This window comes from Acanthopagrus latus, chromosome 10 (genome assembly GCF_904848185.1).
Source record: "Acanthopagrus latus isolate v.2019 chromosome 10, fAcaLat1.1, whole genome shotgun sequence".
NCBI classification, from domain to species: domain Eukaryota; kingdom Metazoa; phylum Chordata; class Actinopteri; order Spariformes; family Sparidae; genus Acanthopagrus; species Acanthopagrus latus.
The window spans coordinates 20,799,960-20,818,987 of NC_051048.1; the positions used below are offsets into that span (position 1 = coordinate 20,799,960).

Below are 19,028 nucleotides of genomic sequence, written 5' to 3' on the forward strand. Positions count from 1 at the left end.
ATTGTGAGATTTCCCCGTCACAAACTAATTAACACTTCTTAGAGAAGATGAACTGTGACTGATAGAGCCAGAGCTCTAATGCTAATGATCACTGAATGATAAAACACATCTTACAATCATACTTTTACACATTTATTTTGATACTCAGCTGACTAAATGTACAGTATACTTTGAGAGTAACATTCAATATGCTTAAAACAAAAATCATACAAAAGAATCTGCATGTTGTAAAGCTTGCATATTCCATTATGTTTTTTTTTCTTTGCAATACCATTCACTTTATGAGTAGAAGCACTTTTAGACTTCTTGTTTATTAGGTTCATTAAAAAGAAGTTGGCAAACACCCTTTTTTGAATGTCATGCTCTTGCAAGCTGCAGTAACATTATTTTTTTTCAAAGTAAGTGCAAAGATCAGTTCAGACTTCTGTGTGACAGACAGGTAGTGGCATTGCAGTCCTCGTTTTATGTACATGTCATAGTTTGTAAGTCAACATTCAGTATTTTCAAAGAACAAAAAGACAGACTGAAAAAGCCTCTCAACTCGAGTGGATATATTTACATGAACAAATTGTTTCCATCAACTTTATTGGTGTCCGCTGACTTCTGCTGTGAGGAGCCTGTATTTTTTTTTTTTTTTTTCAAAGTTGTAGCCTAAAAATAAAAGTTAAATATCAGTAGTCCAACAACAGTGGTTCTTTTTTCAAACTCGTTAGTAGGTTCAATTCCCTGACATCACCTAAACACAGGTCATTCCCACTGAATGGATAAAAAGAGCTTCTATCTGCTTGGCAACTTATATTTCCTCTGAAAAGTTTCCTACCTAAATGGGGATTTTTTTTTTTCCATTCATATGTGTTTTTCTAAAAAGGCATTAGCTATATCCAGTCCTGAATATTTCACCTCCAAAAACAACAAAACACGTTCTCGTTTTTTTTTTTTTTTCTTTTACTGTACGCAACATAATTTATAGCACCTACAGTAACTTTTCCCACTTAACAACCTCTCTCTAAGAGCTGGGGTCTCAGCTAAGATCATTAAAGGTTTGTGCTTTCAAGACATTCCCTGTATGGAAAAAGCAAAGGGGTGTGATAGATTATCACGGCCAGAGGGAGGCACTGTGGGCCCATCAGAACACAGAACCCCAGTGCTGATAAGGCAACATACTGTACATTACCACAGGGTAAGAGGACATGAGGTAAGTGGCAACCACACCTGCTTCACCCTCAGTAGTACAATGATCCTTCTCTCAGGTCCTGGTGTATATTTTTGGGGTATAAAACCATTAGCACGGGGGAGATTAAACCGAAATGTAGACATCCAAATAGATCAAATTGTATTTCAAATCTTTCCAACCCCAGGAGTGTCGGCTGGATTATCAGGAGAATAACCAGCTGCCTTGTACGAGTGTCCACCCTCTTGACTGTCCCTCTCGTTCTTTGTGAAATGGTCGTATCTCTGAAAGTCTGAGAGGCCATGAGAACAGATAACAGGACAAGGCCATTGAGAAACTGACGGGATTCCAAACACTACTTGACCCGGCTCTTATTTGTGACAGAAAACTATGTAGGAATTGATATTTGTCAGTTCATTAAGTCTGTTCTCTTCACAAATATATCTTTTGAGTGGAAGACGTTCGATTGCAGGACAGGCAATAAGGCACAGCCCCTCACAAGCTCAAGTCAATGATGATGTGCTCAAAGATCTGCGTGTTTCCCTTGAAGCTCGAGGTGAAGATGAAGTCCCTGCGGTCAGTGGAAACCACAGTGAAGGAGCGCGGCGCCTGGATGTACACCTCCTTGAAGCGCTCAAAGAGTTTCTCTTCATTATCCCACAGGTAGATCTGCGAGAAGGTGTAGTCGCTTCCCAGGGCCAGGTAGTAACGTTCTTTGAAAAGGAACGGCTGGAGAATCATGGAGCCTCGAGAGGGCAAAGCCTGGATCTCTGCAAATTGTTTGGCACCCCAGCGTAGAACTTTGGAGTCACCGATATAACGTGTCATAGCCAGGTAGAGCTCCTCCTTGATCCGGAAGTGCTTTACAGCTACAACGTCCTCCATGTTGGGGATCTCGCCCTGCAGGACAAACTTCTGGTTGCTCCGGCTCCACTGGTAGATCACGGGCACCTGTGAGCGGCTTGCCAAGATAAGGTGGGCCTTCCCATCCAAGTCCAAGAACTCTGCATCTGTATCGCGGTACCACTCGTGCAGCGACTGGTAGGAATAAAAGCCCTTATCGTTCCACTTGTATAGGGTGGACAGACCCGCTTTTGAGCTGTCAGCAATCACAAAGAACCAGTCAGAACCAATCTGGAATGCCTCGATGTCATTGGGCTTGGAGATCTTGGACACCTCGATGTCCTGGAACTTGCTGAACCTGCTTTGGTCCTCATCGAACTTGTAGATGTGGGAACCACCAAAGAGCTGAGCCACGATGACAAACACCTGGTCCTGGATGACAACTGACTTGCAGCCCACGATGGACTGACCTGGAAGGAAGGGGAAAAGATAGAAAAAGGCCAGCATGAGTAAAAAACTCAACCGGGGTACCCTGAGGGCACTTTGTTGAGATGTTGTCATACCTGTGATGTTATCATACGTCCTGAAGTTCATTTCTATGTGGTCCCATTGGAAAACCATGCAGTTGTCAGTGCTGGGGGCAGCAATGGTCACATAGACATCGTTCTTATAGCTGAATGTGTCTACAGAGAGAGACTCAGATGCTACGGACTGATGGAGGACGAAATCTGTGGAGAGACACATTCTTAAGTGAAATATTTTGACAACTAAAAACTCCAGATTTGCCTTTTCTCCACACTTCTCTGGATGACCTGAGTCACCCGACACTGATCCTAGCTAGACCAGAGACGAGGACAGCTGGCTCAGGGTTTTTTCTCACCCGTTGAGATGCATTCGTTGTGCAGACTGGTCATATCATTGAGTCTCTTGTCCTTCAGGTCCTCCGGTCCGGCACACACGACATCCGACACCGTGGCATTGGTGTTCTTCAGCCACGTCATCAGCCACTTGGCGCGGCAGTCACACTCAAAGGCATTGCCTCGCAAGTCCCTGCAGAGGAGAGGTGCTGTATGTCATTACAGAGAGCCGAAGAAGACGAGCCGGAGGACAAAAAATGATGAGAAGATATTTCTTCCCTCTTAACGTGTTAAAGTAAATTCTTGACACAGATCATGAAGAACAAATCAGAGGACGTTACACAATTTTTCTAGCACTTGTAAGTGAGTGACGAACTTACAGCTCTATGAGTGAATCCAAGTCAATGAAGAGGTCCCTGGGCAAAGCTTTTATGTTGTTGTTTGCCAAAGACCTAGAAAGCAGAGAACAGCAGAACAGCAGAGAATCAAAACAGGAAATAGCACAATTAGGAATACCATAATCCCACTACAGGACAACCGCAACACAAGATACACATGTTGTGCAGAAGGAAAATAATGTTTGGACGACTCTAAAACAGAAACTGAATATCATTTTTATATGCTGTATATTTCCATCAATGTTCAACACTGTTGCCCTTAAAGGAATAGTTCACACAAAAATGTTATTAATTATCATGAGTAATTTTTCAGGATTCTCAAATCAATGTTGGATTTCCAGGCTTCTGAAGACTTTAATTACAGTGCTGCATGGAGCCAGTTTATGTTGTAGTTTTTTTTCTCATTGTAAAACAAGTCCACATCTGCTTCACTTTTGGGCCAACTGTTCCTTTAATCCTTCATAAAACAGTTAACTATTAAACATCATACACACTTCAAAATCAAAATGACTTTCAGCAAATAAATGTCACCAAATAAATGTTTCAATAGTCTTTGTCTGGAAATGATTTTAAAGATTGGAACCTACAAGTGAGTCAAGTCCCTGAGTCCTCTGAAGGCATATTTGGACGTGGTCTCTATCTTATTACTCTCAATGAACCTGTGGAAGAAAAAGCATGTTATTTACACATGAATAATATTATAAGTAGCTAAAGTAATCCTACTTCAAGATATATAGTACATACACATACCAAGATCACAATCAGCACCTGTTTCTGCCATCAACATCAAGTCACAACTTCTATTTTAGATTCTGCATCATTTTGTGCAATTTCAACAAAAATGAAGTGCAGATATTTTTGTAAATTTTATGCACATACATATATATTTGTTTAATGAACAGCTGCAACAACTATTAGACGTTTAACTGGCTCAGTTATTTGAGGTTAAAGAGGCACTGTGGAGTTCAACTTGGATTATAATGTTTACAGTATTAATGAGGTAATAATACAAACTCAATAATATTAATCTTTTCCATATCTGAATAAACAAGCTGTTCTCAGAGGTAAACAAGGTCCCCAGAACACTGTCTGAAGCTAGACAGGTGGCAGGGTCCGCCACATATAAACAGAGTAAAACAGTATGAAGGTCAGTTTGTTTGTCCAGTCATGAAAATGGAGAGAGTTTCATTTAATTTGTTCATTTAACATAAAAATCAGTCAATTAAGATCTTTCTCTGTTGATTAAAATTCCTTCCCCCAAACTACATAAAGCACCTTTAACGTTAGATCAAATCTTTTTGTTAGAGCAACTTACTTTTCATTAAAAAAGATATGGCAAATTTTAACCCAGTCAGCCTTAAAGATTGTAATAAACTGTACAAATTATGTTGTTGACAAATGAGGCGATTCTGTTCATGCACACATTGAACCACTGGAGGGCGTACGGTCGATACGTTCCTGCCTCAACCACTCACATCCAACCACAGGACCTCGTGTGCATAACAGCAACCCTGAAAGACTGTTTTATTATGTGGGGTTGAATTGTGCCATTTAATCCAGTTACAGCTGATTAAATTAAGGGTGCAGAAATGTTGTGTGGCCAAAGCGATGAGCAATTACACTAATTCACTGAATGCCTTTGTAGCAGTGAAACAATAGAGGAACTTACAGATACTCCAGATGTGGAAGGCCTGAGAATGCATCATCCCTTACAGTTGTGAGAGAATTGGAATTCAAAAGCCTGGAATGAATAATAAGAGACATTATCAGATGCTGGCTGCTAACACGACGTACCACTTTAGGCTTTGTAAGATTGTTATTTAGCAAATAAAGTCCACTCAGTGAGTTAAATACAGCTTAATGCTCTGAGCCCAAACATGACACATGTTATAATATCACCATATTTGATGGTCTTTGTCACCATTCAAGGACGCAGTTGTACACATTACCAAACAAACTGTATGTGAAATTATTCAGTTTTATGGTTAGAATGAGCTGCAGCCTCACCACAATATGCATCTAGCTGGGTACTCTGTAGGTGCATATGTGCATGAGAAACTGTATATTCTGTTTTATTACATTCTCATGTGAGTGTTTGTGTAGCACGAGGAGGCTCCATGAGTCATTTCACTGCACAACCCTGTAAACGAACCCTGATCACTTGAGATCATCAGGCATGTTACGGCTCTGCTCTGTATCTGCCACGCCTTTGTTTAGGCTGGCGTCACAGTGAAACACTGATGGACCCTGGGAGGTACGTTATGGTACGGGACTGCACTGGAAGCTCAACACTACAGATTCCCATCATTTATTTCCAGGTGTCCAGCTCTTTTAACTCCTTATTGCTTTGACGTGGACCAAAAAGCTTTTCTGTGTAAAGGAAGTTGGTTACTGGACAGACATGTGCCTCAGGAGGATAAACCCCTTCCTTAATTAATAGTTAGTTTGATATTTCTGTCTGAACTGTAACACGCAGTCATGAAAGACATATCTGAGATAAGTTTTTGAATCTATCTGCTTGCATTGCTCTGTCCCATCAGGAGCCCTTGGCTCAATGAGGGCCCAAACTCATCAAGCCTTTTAATAAAGATGCAATAACATGCAGCTGAAGTGCTCTTACAGTAGCTGGAGAGATGGCATGTGAGCGAACATTGCCTCCTTGACCTCGGAGAAAGTCCCATTGACGATACTCCTGCAAGAAGAGAAGCAGAGAGATGAACGTGGAGCCCTGCAAAGCAAAATGACATGCTGAGAAGTGATTAACGGGAGGAGGAGGAGAGGAGTCAGGACTGCATCGCCTTGCAAACACCAGCTCTCATTACGATGCTGTGCGTTATAAAACACAGAGTGGAATCAAACTTAATGAGCCCACATTGTTGCACATGCATGAATTGTCTACACATCTGTCGCTTGGTGAGAGAAAACCGTCATATACAGAAGCTACTCACAGAGAGCTGATGTCGTAGGGGGTGATCCTCGGGACATAGGAGGACCCGACGCAAATGATCGACTCCCTGGAGCAGCTGCATGTTGAAGGGCATCGGAAAGCCTTCTTCAAATGACCCGGCTGAGACAGGCAGCACAGCGACACGCAGAACAATGCCCAGATCTTGAGAGTTGGCAGCATCTTTCTTGCCGGGCTCGCATGTGTGAGGTTTGCTGAGGAGCACCGATCGAGGCAGATGGCACCGCGCGTTTACACCCTGCACCATGAAATGCTGCACTGGCTCCCTGACATCAGCAAATCAGCTGCAGCTCCGCTCCGTCCACTTTAATTATTTATTAAGTCAGAGCTCCAGTCGGAGGGCGCTTGGTTAAACAGCCACGCACCATACACCGATTTAAAAAAAAGAAGAAGAAGAAGAAGAAACCAAGAACAAAACCAAAGGAGGCGTTCAGAGGCTGCCGCAGGATCTGGTACCTGAACGTCTCACGTGCAGTTGATCAAAGCGCGTAAATATCACGATTTTTAAAACATATTAGACATTTATGGGACTTTGGTTCCATTATAATGAGCAGACAAACCGAGACATGTCAATCTTGCATTATTTAGATTCCATGAATACATGTCCAGTGACGTCAGCTACACACACACACACACACACACACACACACACACACACACACACACACACACACACACACACACACACATATGCATTGTGTTGCTGCCGTATGACATAAGTGGACACACACACACACACACACACACACACACATGCCGCTGAATTCTGGCGTTCACAGTGAGATCTCTCTGTGTGAGGTGATACCGGCACTGTTACATGGGAACATTTACACTGACATTCACCGGCTGAGCAGGACCCCTCCTCCATACTGAGGCTCTGTGAGGCGCATAGCTGCAGCACCATGGACAGCGCCTCTGAGCTCAGCTGTACAGTGGCTGTCAGAGTGCTTACAGTCAGATACACACGGTGTGCTTGCAGTATATGCACAAGGAGTTCTGGACTTCAGTTAAAAATCCTCCATGTTCCTTCTGATAAAACTTCAGAATAAAAGAAAAGTTTCAGACTGAACACATTTAACAGAAGCCCACAGGCCTCTTCAATCTGATTGTAATACTGAAATACAATAATAGCACTCTGTTGTACTTTAAAGCTTCTGTTTTGATTTGATTCCAATGCATGAATAAATTACATTTTATTATTGAATTGTGTAGAGCTGTACTCAGCACACGTGGGCTTACAAGACACCACAAACTCATGAATGCAACATGCATTTCTTAAAAAGAAAGATCGACAATTCACACACCGGTCGGCTGAAAACAAAATTCATAGATCACTGACACAACAATAACATTCTGATTCAAACAATTTCATCCAACTCGCTGGAACTTCATTTTATACTCTCACATGATTTCATTTGTTTGCATCCATCAAGAGTGCAAACAAGAACAAAGCTGGCATTGTTTGCTTCTTTGCACCTGATTGGCTGCTCCTGCTGCGACACATGTTTAACCATCAGCTGCTCTAAAGGTTACCTGAACAGTTTGCTGTGAGATAAATACAGGACTAGGTCGATACCGTTGCATAACATTGAAGCTGAGGCTGGCAACAGGTTGGTCCCTGTGCACCAGCCAGGTGCAGCATCCTTACTGGTGCCAGTCTGGTATCTCGTGAACCTCCTGGTGAACTAAAGGTCTGTTAATCTCAGGTTCTGTTTGTGAGGCTCCGGTTCTCCATCATCACTGAACCCTCGCTGGCAGCTGCTGAGAGCCACGAGCGAAGGGCTGTTTGTCATCCAGCAACATCCCTGGGGTACTTAGACTTATGATCGAGTGTGTGGAGTGCAGATGCAGGAGGAATATTTTTAAAGGCTGTCTATTTTAGTGAGGAGGGTATTTGGGAAAACACTTAAATCCTAACAGATAAGCTGTCTTACTTGGGTCATATGTGGCCTGTTCTCCCCAGAACCATCTCCTCAAGTTCAGTTTACCTGAGCTGCTTCCGTTCTTGCAACCATCACACTGATAACTAGATTGCTTAGAAGAAATAGACAGATGCCCTGTTCGAGTTTCCCTGTGGCAGCCCCCTTTTTCTGATTTACACACTGCAGCAGAGTTGATCAATAGGGAGGGGGGGTGCTTTCAAACGGGCCAGCACAGAAAAGTGAGTCTGACTGTCTCTCGATCCCCACAGCGTCTCTGCAACATCAGCGAAAGATGGGGAAACTCGTGACGGACAGAGAAGAGACGGAGCAGGAAAAGCTTTGCTCAGTTTGAGGATATTGTGTATTTCTGTGATGAGTTTCTTCACCATGTGATAAAATACTGGAAGACATTTTTGAATCTGTATGTGGAGACGGCTTGGTTACGAAATATCTGATGTACAATGAACCACGGTTATATGTTTCAACATTTCTAAGTGTGACACCACTGGATATTTTCAGGAAGAGGTCTGGACATTGTGTTAGTGATGACAAAAACAGGTATATTAAGACCAACACATGATGTTTTCTGCAACAAGTCTGTGTAAAACCCGACACCTCATGTCATCCCAGCATGCTTTGACTGAATTTCACAAAGCTTCTTGTTCTGGCTCTCTTAGTTTTTCAAGTGCCCCATAAATATGGACTCCATGATCTTGTTTGGTCTTCGAGTAGTTCTTGCAAACCTCTGAGGTGTTTTGAGTCAGTACCCTGCTGCAGTATACAGTCAAATCATGGGAAGGCTAAAGGCTTTTCAGGAAACACACTGTGTGGAACGAATCAAATCATCAGATCATGCTGGGATAACACGAGTTATGCCATAACCATATAATCCAATTACCAAAAAACTATTATTTGTAATGCTGTGCAACATCAACATTTAATCCAGTGATTTGGTTGAGTATCATTTTACCATTTTGGAGCCATACAGCCATGGATCCCTGTGAAGTAACCAGCTGCGTTCATGTGAGCCCAGCATACCGTCCCACATCCACAATCACCTACAGCTGAACTGCACACACAGCTGACTGCCGCCTTCTGCTTTTCAGAGTGCTGCACTGTACCGGCGCTGTCACACCACACAGTGTTTTTCCACTATATGTTGTTAATGGCTCAGTACGGCTGGGGAACAGTGAAAGTGTGCTGACACAGCAGCCTTATCTGTCTGACTCCAGCCCACTTTCAAACGCTGCTGGGCGGATTTGCTAGTGCTGCTGCTACACGTGCGTCAGACCTGCATTACAAATCGCGTTCGTAACCACGACGTGTACATCGCTTTACCCGAGCACACCTGGGCCGAGCGCCATGTGCAGCAAACTATGAGAGCTGGTGCTTGCAGTTCTCATCCGGACGTGAGTGTTCGATCTGTGGAGTGCGCAGCAGCATCTACTTCACATGCTTCAAGCTTTTCAAAGAGCAATCAACCTTGATAATCCGCAGCAGATGAAGGGGAGGGCGCAGGAAGAACTTGGACAGTGCAGTATCGAAATATAGATTAGTCATCAGTCAGTGAGGCTTTAGTGGGAGTCTATTTTTGTGCCTCGGGGCAAAACCAGCTCTGCTTCCTAATGACTGTGATGGGAGAGCAGAGGGAATAAGACAAAAGTAAGACGTCACCGAGGAGACTTGTGTGATTACACATCAAATCCCTTGAAGTTCTGCATATTCCTCATACATTTTGTTACAGTAAATTACAGTTTGCTACATGTGTATTAAATCTTTAATGTAACACGCATCAGCGGACATAACTTTGTTTACTACACTCCGGAGTTATTTCTGTTTGTACTTCACTCGGTGTCTGTTCCCTGCGATCTGCTCCAGAGCCTGAAAGTCGATGAGCTAGTTCAATAGACTGGGTTTAAATGGAGTTAATGGCTCAAAGGCTTTTGTATCACATTACAACACACTGCACAACATATTACATTATAAAGCTATATCGCTTCATGTATCAGTGAGCGGAGGATCCTAATGTATTCCCAAAACAGAACTCTGGCATTGTTTTCAGACTGAAACACTCACTAATTTATAGAATATTGGATTCAATATCTTCCCTGTAGAGGTTTTAGTGCATGTCAAAGATCTGGAACATTGAAGCGGCACCAACAGAAGCTCCTCTCTCCCACAGAAACCACTGCTCCTGAAACGCCTCGTCAGAAGCCCCGCCTTTAATTCTGTGACATCACACTATGTCACCATTTCACTATTTCATTATGCCTGGAGCTCAGTTTGGTGTGTAACGAGACATTTTGTGAAGCTGCTCTGTTGTTGTTAGCAGTGCTGGCTCAGGCGTGTGTGAGCTGACCAATCAGAGGAGACTTAAAGTGACAGGAGCTAAAACAGAGTGTTTCAGGCAGAGTGAGAAACAGTGCTGCAGCAGTGGACAGTATCAGAAAACAGATGTGTTTTTGAGGATTCATGAAGAAAAAAGGCCTGGAAAAGGTCAATCTAATATAATCTATTAAAAATCAATCATACAGAACAGTGTTTTCAGTATATACAGGCAATGCAGATCAGTGGTGAACAACCATCTGCTCCTGAGAATCATTTCTATGCAGCTTTTGTTTGAGTGTCTACTTATTAGCAAACTTTCACAGAGGAAGGTACTGAAATCAGCTCTTGTCATATTAGTTTGTAATGAACACCTGCACAGTTTCATTATTAGCTGTTGTATGCAGAGTTCAAATCAATGTCTGAATTGATAGTCCATCAGCAAGTACACACACAGTTGAAATCCGTCAGGAGAGGGCTCAATCTAAGTGTTTGGTGTCCTGCTCAGTCATTCTCCAGCAGTGTCCTCCTGGCACGACGGATATTCTGGCGGACTACATTTCGCAGCATTTCCCTCTTTCTTCAGGGTCTTCAGGCACTTGTCGAGCCTTTTGATGCACAGTGTCACATCCTCACGCGTGATTCCCACAGCCGAGGCAGCATTGAGGTAAGGACAGGGGTATTCCTCCGAGTGCGACATAAAGCCGCGGAACGTGTGTCCGCTGATGGTCTGCTCCTTGCCCAGCGGTATTACTCTGGAAACGTGTGAAAAACAAGCAACGATAAGTATTCAACATGACAAGAAACAACTACTATTTACTATTACCTAAGATGTAAGTAAAACCATTTGTATTTTTTATCCAGTATCACAACCAAACTCTACCCGTACAGAGACCGATACCCTGACTTCAATAAGTGTCTATTCATTTTTAACCTCAGTCATTTTCATTTGAGGTGATCGTTGCTGCTCCTGTCCAATGTAAAACCAGGAGTGAACGCTGACTTATTAATTTAAATCCAGACAATGATCTGCTCTTAAACCTAACAAAACATTTTTATTTATTCAATCTAACAAAGTGGTTTTATCGCCTGAACCTGACCATACTGCTGCTGATACTGGAAATATTCATCTAAATACCTGAAAACAAGATATCCAATGATGTCTAATGATAAAAAGCCATAAAACAAAACCCAAACTTCCATGCTGGATGCAAACTAAGTAACTTTAAGCAGAAATGAGAGACACACGGCAGCACTGCACTGTCAAAATAATGCAACCTTGTGTATTTCCAGAGGTGGATATGTGATGAGAGAAAGTGCTAAACCTCTGAGCTGCAGCCGGTTTCAAAGTGTGAAACCCTGCAAAACTGTAAGCAATACATATGCCTTTGAAATGTGGCAGGGCTGCACCACCGTCAGCAGAGTTTAGACTCACTTTAATTTGAAATCAATTACTGGCCTGCTATTATTCTCTGTGTATGACAGACCATTATGGAAGGGAAACGCATTCTAATAAGATATACATCTCTATTAATCTGCTGTGCTGATTAGAGAGATTGGCTCATTGTTGATGTGGAAAAAAAGCCAGCGTGTTCATACAGTATTCATGGTTAGCACTGAAAATACTTTATTCATTAAATGTTATGCTGCTATAAATTAAAAGAATTAATATGTGCCACTGGAGTATATACACCTTAGAAGTCAGCGCATCTCATTCAGCATGCTACTGACATACAAGCACAGAAGATGTGAGTCAGCTCTGCACTCTGACCACGGAGACATGTTGACTTGATAGAAATCAAGGGAGGAAGGAAGGAAGTGTGTGTGTTTATTTTATGCTCTTTAATGCAATTGAGCCACGAGTGCATTAGAAACTCAAACACAAAACAAGCAGGACAGAATGACCCGAATAAATCATTCATCCGGGATATTTAAAATATTTACATGGGCTCCCATGCTTGGTCACAAACTATTGGAGGGATATAAAGAGAAACAAAAGCAGCCCCCCAACTTGAGATTCTGTATTCTGGCAGCCACGAGTGACTGAGGCAGAAGGCAACAAAGAAGAATTCACAAATCCGCCTCCCTGCTGTGAAAAAAACACCAGCAGTGCGAGCAAGGACATGGCTGTCAGTGCTGCGTCACCGTGTGTGCCGGCTGTGGAGACGTCGCTCTGCGGATCATAATGGAAACCATCCCATTAGACTGGGAGGCGGCCCCTGACAGGACGGGCAGTCTAATCAACTAAAGTAGCTTCAGCTGCACCATATTCAGCAGATCCATCTGGCTGATTGCTGATTCCAACTGGCCATTTTGTTTGGCAACACGCGGCTCATCCCCCTCAGTGTTTGAGGACGTGGACAAACCCATTTTTGCCTGTCATGATGCACAGACACTCCTCAATACACCAACACCGCCACGCCCTCTTGTTTTTCCCTTTTTCTCCCCATGTTTCCTATTCTGGGCCAGATTGCGGCCACGCCCTTTGAAAGTTCTCGTACCTGGCTCCGGACACCTGCCGCGTGAACAACATGGAGCCAAGGTGAGTCACTGCTTTGTCGCTCTCGGCCTGGAGACCGTCCAGAGACATGGCTGCAGGAGAAAGATGCCACACGCAACACAAAAAAAACAAAATGATGACATTAAATATTAATAATGAAGGAAAATCTACTGATTAGAATGTCAGAATTGAAGCTTTCATCACTTAATTCCCTCAAAAATAAACCAAAACACACAGACAAAACGGTCTGGAGCCAGTTCATTGAGCTTACCCAGTGAAATGGGGTTATGTGGGGTGTGGAGCAATCTCTCCCCGTGAGCAGAGGCCAGACTCCTCAGCTCCTGAGCCAGGAACGAATAAATCTCCTGCAGGATACGCACACACAGAGAAGAGGCATGGAGAGAAGAACGAGAGGGGAGCAGGGGCCACACGAAGGAGCTAAAAATAGCAGCACAATGCTCCTTTCAATCTCTGCCACAGCCTTATTTTAGCAACAGCAGCCTTGGGTTTATTGCTAAACAAGCAGATCTGTCCGCAAGGCAGGCCGGTCCATGTCCGAAACCCTCCCCCTTTACTCTTCCCCTGCCTGCCTGCCTGCCTGCCTGTCTGTGTTTCCCTCCAAGCTTCAGCACAGGCAAGGTGTCCACTTCCTCTCTGGCAAGGATTTTTACTCGCGTTCCACACTCACCTCTGGGATCAATTAGCGAGGCAGGAGAGGCGGAAACAGATGCTTTTATCCTGAGAGTCTAACATCCACATGTTTAAAGTACGCTGACAAAGTGTGTTTAGTTTGAGGTCTCAAAGCAGTGTGTGGAAGACTGATGGAGCTGCGGACACAGATGTTAGGGTGGAGCCCAGGCCAGGTGGAGAAGCAGCGCAACAACAACTCGCAGGGTTTTTGTTGTTGGCTCCGCAGTGAAGCATCGCACGTTAAAGGATCTGCTCACTGCAACAATGCAAGTGTGTGTGTGCGTGTATATGAGCGTACGCTTGCTGACTCATACTTTCCCAATTTGAAAGCATCGAGAGGGAAAATATTTTCTCTGTCATGAGTGAAAACACGAATAGCCGTTCAATGATGTCAAGTGTCTCCAAGTGTTCCTTGTTCTCTAATAACAATGGATGACTTTATCATCCCTGGTGAGGAGAAAGGGGGGAGCGGCAAGTGGTGGAGAGAGTGCATGGCAACGGCTCTGCAGACAATAAGTGTGTGTGTGTGTGTGTGTGTGTGTGTGTGTGTGTGTGTGAGAGATGACTAAACCCCATCCTCACCAAAAAGCACACATCATCGGTTGGTTCTTTTCAGAATCGAGACAGTTTTCTGAAATGGTGACGTGAGGCTGTAAATGAATCTCAACAGATGAAATGTCTGAATTATTTATAGCTTTAGACCCCCCCAACAACAGGGTGGGTGTGGGGGATGTGAGGAAATCACTCAGTTTTGCAGACAATATGGAAAACTGGTCCTGTACATTAATTATGCATAGTGTGGACCAGGAGAAATCGATGAATGCTGATGGCGTCGGGTCACGCGAGAGTCCGGAGGTATTTCCTAGGTATGTGTTTCTGCTACGGAGTCGTTTTTTACGCTAATGGCATTTTGGGTGTTACATAAATGTTTGTGTCTGGCGTGTGATAATGTAGGAGTAGGAGTCACTTATTTGTGAATCTTTTAGGAACAGAAACAATCCGGAACGTTTACAGTGCATTTGTGGAGGAGCACTTGGGAGGTGTGAGGATGCTGCAGTGCCTGCCGTTTGAAGAGAAGAGGGGGATGCTGCATTGTGAGCAACTCTGCTTTAAAGCAGCGAGCCACCAGGGGATGTTTTCTGAAACTTCTGGATCAATTTTATCTTGCTATAGCATACTCCTCCCCTCCGCAAAGCTCAATGCTCGCTCCAGTCTCAGTCCTCAGAATGCAGGTACACACACACACACACACACAGTCATAACATGTGATCTGCAGCAATTCAATACAACTTATGTAAGCTGTGGCTCTTTTTTTTCCTCCCTTCTTCGGGGGAAAGATGTCGACAGATCACATACAGAAACATATTCACACCGACATTGCTGCAGTGTTTTTCACACACATATATCAAAACAGTCAGCCTCATAAAGGTGGTGTTCGCATGCGCTCACCTTTCTTTCAGACAGCAGTTTCTTGTAGCCGCTTGCTCCCAGAGTGAGAAGGGTAATGAGGACGTCAAGCGAAGGCGAAGCCGATGCTCGACCTGGACAAAGAAGGTTGAGGAGTGACTCTGTTAAGCAGCTACAGAAACCAGACAAAATCTGATGTGTGCGCAGCTAATAATAGGCCAAAACACTTCTAAGCAGCAGTGGCTGTGAACGTGAAGCATCTCATGTAGTTTTCTATCACTGTTTGAGTCCCACTAAGAACTACAACACTAAAAACTGAAGCTGTGTAGCTGTGAGTGAGGGCGAGAGCATGTTAAGTTTGAAGGCACTGAGACATGGACTGACACACTGTGAATACAAATACACAGCCTTTACCTTTAGATCATCCTTTTTTTAAGACTATACCTAAAACAAGCCGAGTCTTTTCCCCGCTGCTCTCTGTTTACATAATATAATAGCTTATTCATTTATTTCAGCATTAACAAGAGGACATGAGAGAGCATTTTGGAGCATTATTTTAAAACATTCCTCACATTAAAATAACAGTTTTCATCCGCAGCTTAAGAGAAACTGGATAAAAAATGAGCTGTATTCATACACAGTAATGAAAATAAATCTTTCTTATTAAGAAGAAGAGTAAGCAAAAGAAGCAGTCTTCATCTCTTTTTAATAACTTTCTTGTCATTAATTTACTCCATTAATTGTGTCTTATTTCTCAAATTTCCGCATGTTTTAATGGTGGCAAATGTATGAAATCCACTCATCTATTATCTTATCAATGACTTCCACAATATCAAGTACCACAGTGGTATCATCGCTCACCTGGATACATCTTGCTTATCTCCTGTATGAAAGGCTCATCAAAACCTGCTATTATGGCGCCACCTACTGGAACCATGAAGTTCTTGTCCAAGCTCTGTACAAAGGCATCGATTCTTCCCACACGAGCTCCCTGATGACACACAGTCCGATTAAACGTGTAATTAACCACTCTGGGCAAAGAACAAATGACAGTAAACACTTCTACATCATACATTTATCATCAGAGTTGAGCTTCAGTTCAAGCCTCAACATGCAATTACTCCACAAGTGAAGACAAGTGCAAGTATTCTACAAACGGCACATGGATCCGGGACGACTGCCACATACCTGTTGTATGAGGTGCATGCACTTGGACGACTGCACTCCGTATGCATTGTTAACGATGTGGGGAATGTTATATTTGGCACACATGGTGGCCAGCTCCTCAAGCCTGCGAGACAAGACAGTTCATCATAATTAGTGGTTAAACTTTACTGGCATTTCAAAATCATCTACAGAAGTGCCTGATGGGGTAATTAAAAGCGTATTTTACCGGTCGGGGACCCGCGGGGCGAAGCAGGACGTTGTTGAATGAACACACAGGACGTTATCGGCTCCGAGCTCCTCGATCTTGCGCTCAACTGCCTCCAAGTCTGTCCGCAACTCATCGCCCTCAAGAACATTCTCCACCACCACCGGTTCAAAGCCTGAGAAAACAGTCGGATATGAGCGATCGTACGTGTTTCTACTCAACAAAGACACCTAACGTGGCACAGAAAAACTTTTTCGCACTAAAAACAAATGATAATATCTGCTGCCACATCTCTGGCACCAGTGTCGCCTGTGAGCAGGATGTAAGGATGACAGCAGATGGGAAACACATTAACACCTGCTGTGATCATGGCTTTGAAACAGGACTTCTGGTCAATGCGAGGCCAAATGATGTAGCGGGCCTTTGGTCTCCGGTGACGGAGCGTCAGGAAGCACAGAGTCAAGCTCATCCCTGTCGCCATGGGAACTACGAAGCAGCTCGCCACACTCCGGACACCTGTTACCCAGAGGAAACAAAGCATGCTGACTGTGTATGTTTACGCCCCATTTACACCCGAATTAAAGGAGCAATACACTTTTTTCTTACACACAAAAATCTGTTTCATTCCTCACTACGTGAAAACATCTATGTTATGTCTTCTGTAGCTCTGAGGGAGCTTTCCAAAAATGTTTTAAATAACTCATCTGACTTAGTTTGCCTAAAATATACATACCTGAGAGCTTTAAGATGTCCAGTGCAACTGAGTTGGTCAGCTTGTTAAGCAGACTGGATCCTGCAGCTTTGGGCTGAATAGCAGCAATGTCACCGGACCGACCGATTCCATGGATCAGCCTACAAACAACGGCAGAATGTCACAACAGGGACAATCTAAAATCTTCCTCAACATTTATTAATTTATATACATTGGTCAGTTTTTAAAAGCTAAAAAGGAGATTTCTTTTGGTTTAAAGTATTGTTTCCAAGGTCAACTTTCATGCTTTTCAACAGCTGATGTTTTTACCTTTCAAGTATCAATATCAGCCTCACAAATACAGCATGAGTCAGTCTCCGATGTTATGATAGAGACTCCATTCACACACGGTAAAGTTGATGTCAAACTGAACCTGTAATGTCGTCTTGCCACGAGGCTAGACGCCACCCGGCCTTCCCTCTCTCCCACACCGCAGTTGCCGAGGAAGTTGTTGCTGTCCATCACAGCCAGCTCATTCAGGAAGAGCTCTACGGTGCTCTCGCTCCATCCCTCCTCTGGACACTTACCCTGGAACGTACACACAACGTGAGAAGTGAATGACTCGGCAGTGACGTTCAGGTGAGGTTGAAGGCGGCTGTACACTTCGTTACCTGCTCCAGTAAGTGTCTGATGAGCTGCTCATGGCTGCGACGCGCCTGGCTCCCCTGTCGGACGTAGGAGGAGGACACGATCTTCTCGCTCAGGCTGAAGTTTTCACTGTTCATCTCTGTCGAGCGTAACAGCTTCATGTGAACATTGGGGATTTTTAAAACCTCGACATGTTACTTCTTATATTGATATCATCAGCCTAGATAATCCAATATCAGTCAGGCTCTGTCTCAGTTGTAAAATATAATACTGGCACACAGTTTAGGGAGTCAAAATGTGCCGACTGTGGTTTCAAAAGTCACAGAAAAACCACACTGACCAATCAATTTGTTATTTAATTAGTTCTGTGTTGTATAATGTCTCCTGTGACTTTTTAAATCTGTCACTGAAAGTTACTTTAGTGTGGCTTTAAATGTGTGACAGAACATTTGCGTCAGAAACTTTGGGAGTGAAATTTGAATGATGAGGAAGTTTAACTCTGGACTGATTCATGACTTCATCAAAGTCCAGCAACAAACTGCTGGAGTAAAACTTGTCTAGTGCGACATTTCTAAATAAAATGACACGACAAAATGGTGAAAAGCTCTCAAGATTTCTTGAGAAACTGTCAAAAATTTTCTGAAGCATAGCAGCATTTGTGAGGAAATCTACATCCACCTTTTCATTGCGAGTTTGGTAACCTGTATATTTGATATCACATGTGGTTTTGAGATCTTGGCCAGGACACTCCTGTAAGCTCCGATCTCACTGATGCAATATTCCCTGGTGATCAGTGTTTCTCTCTGACCTGCCAAGACCGGTTCTGTTCACCTTCTCACTTTACTGAGCAGCTGGATCTGACAACACAGCAATAAACACACGTAGAGGAACAACACGTCGTGTTAAATCAGTGTTAACGACTCCTTCACAGCCACAGAAGTTAGAAACCGAGCATTGTTTGGATGATCGAGCTAGCTTTAGACGTTTGGCCCGACTTACCTGCCTTGGCAGCAAGGCTGCTAGCAGCTAAGCTAAACTAGGCTAATGTTTTCACCTGAGCACTACGAGCTGTCACGAGCTGAGGTGTCATATCTTCTTACCTCACAGATCCCCGCGTGCCACAGGGCCAAACTACCTCCAGACTACCGAGCTGACAGCAGCAGGAGGAGCAGGAGGAGCAGCAGGAGGAGCAGCAGGAGGAGCAGGAAGCAGCATGGGAGCAGACGAGCAGCGAACACG

The 19,028-nt window shown here is 43.6% G+C and overlaps 2 protein-coding genes across 2 annotated transcripts; both read right to left on the minus strand.

Moving 5' to 3' along the window:
* Positions 1-116: 116 nt before the first annotated feature.
* lgi2a (leucine-rich repeat LGI family, member 2a) lies at positions 117-6,647 on the minus strand. The gene is made up of 8 exons (XM_037112533.1): positions 6,218-6,647; positions 5,890-5,961; positions 4,939-5,010; positions 3,857-3,928; positions 3,252-3,323; positions 2,895-3,064; positions 2,578-2,742; positions 117-2,484 (listed from the first exon to the last, which is right to left on the minus strand). Exons 1-8 carry the CDS (start codon positions 6,394-6,396, stop codon positions 1,667-1,669), a joined length of 1,620 nt encoding a protein of 539 aa, XP_036968428.1. The 5' UTR covers positions 6,397-6,647; the 3' UTR covers positions 117-1,666.
* Positions 6,648-10,648: 4,001 nt separating this feature from the next.
* sepsecs (Sep (O-phosphoserine) tRNA:Sec (selenocysteine) tRNA synthase) lies at positions 10,649-19,028 on the minus strand. The gene is made up of 12 exons (XM_037112474.1): positions 18,890-19,028; positions 17,813-17,928; positions 17,575-17,729; positions 17,184-17,302; positions 16,808-16,966; positions 16,472-16,625; positions 16,267-16,369; positions 15,940-16,069; positions 15,121-15,212; positions 13,253-13,346; positions 12,983-13,073; positions 10,649-11,236 (listed from the first exon to the last, which is right to left on the minus strand). The coding sequence occupies exons 2-12, from the start codon at positions 17,924-17,926 to the stop codon at positions 10,990-10,992; spliced, it is 1,458 nt and encodes a 485-aa protein (XP_036968369.1). The 5' UTR covers positions 17,927-17,928; positions 18,890-19,028; the 3' UTR covers positions 10,649-10,989.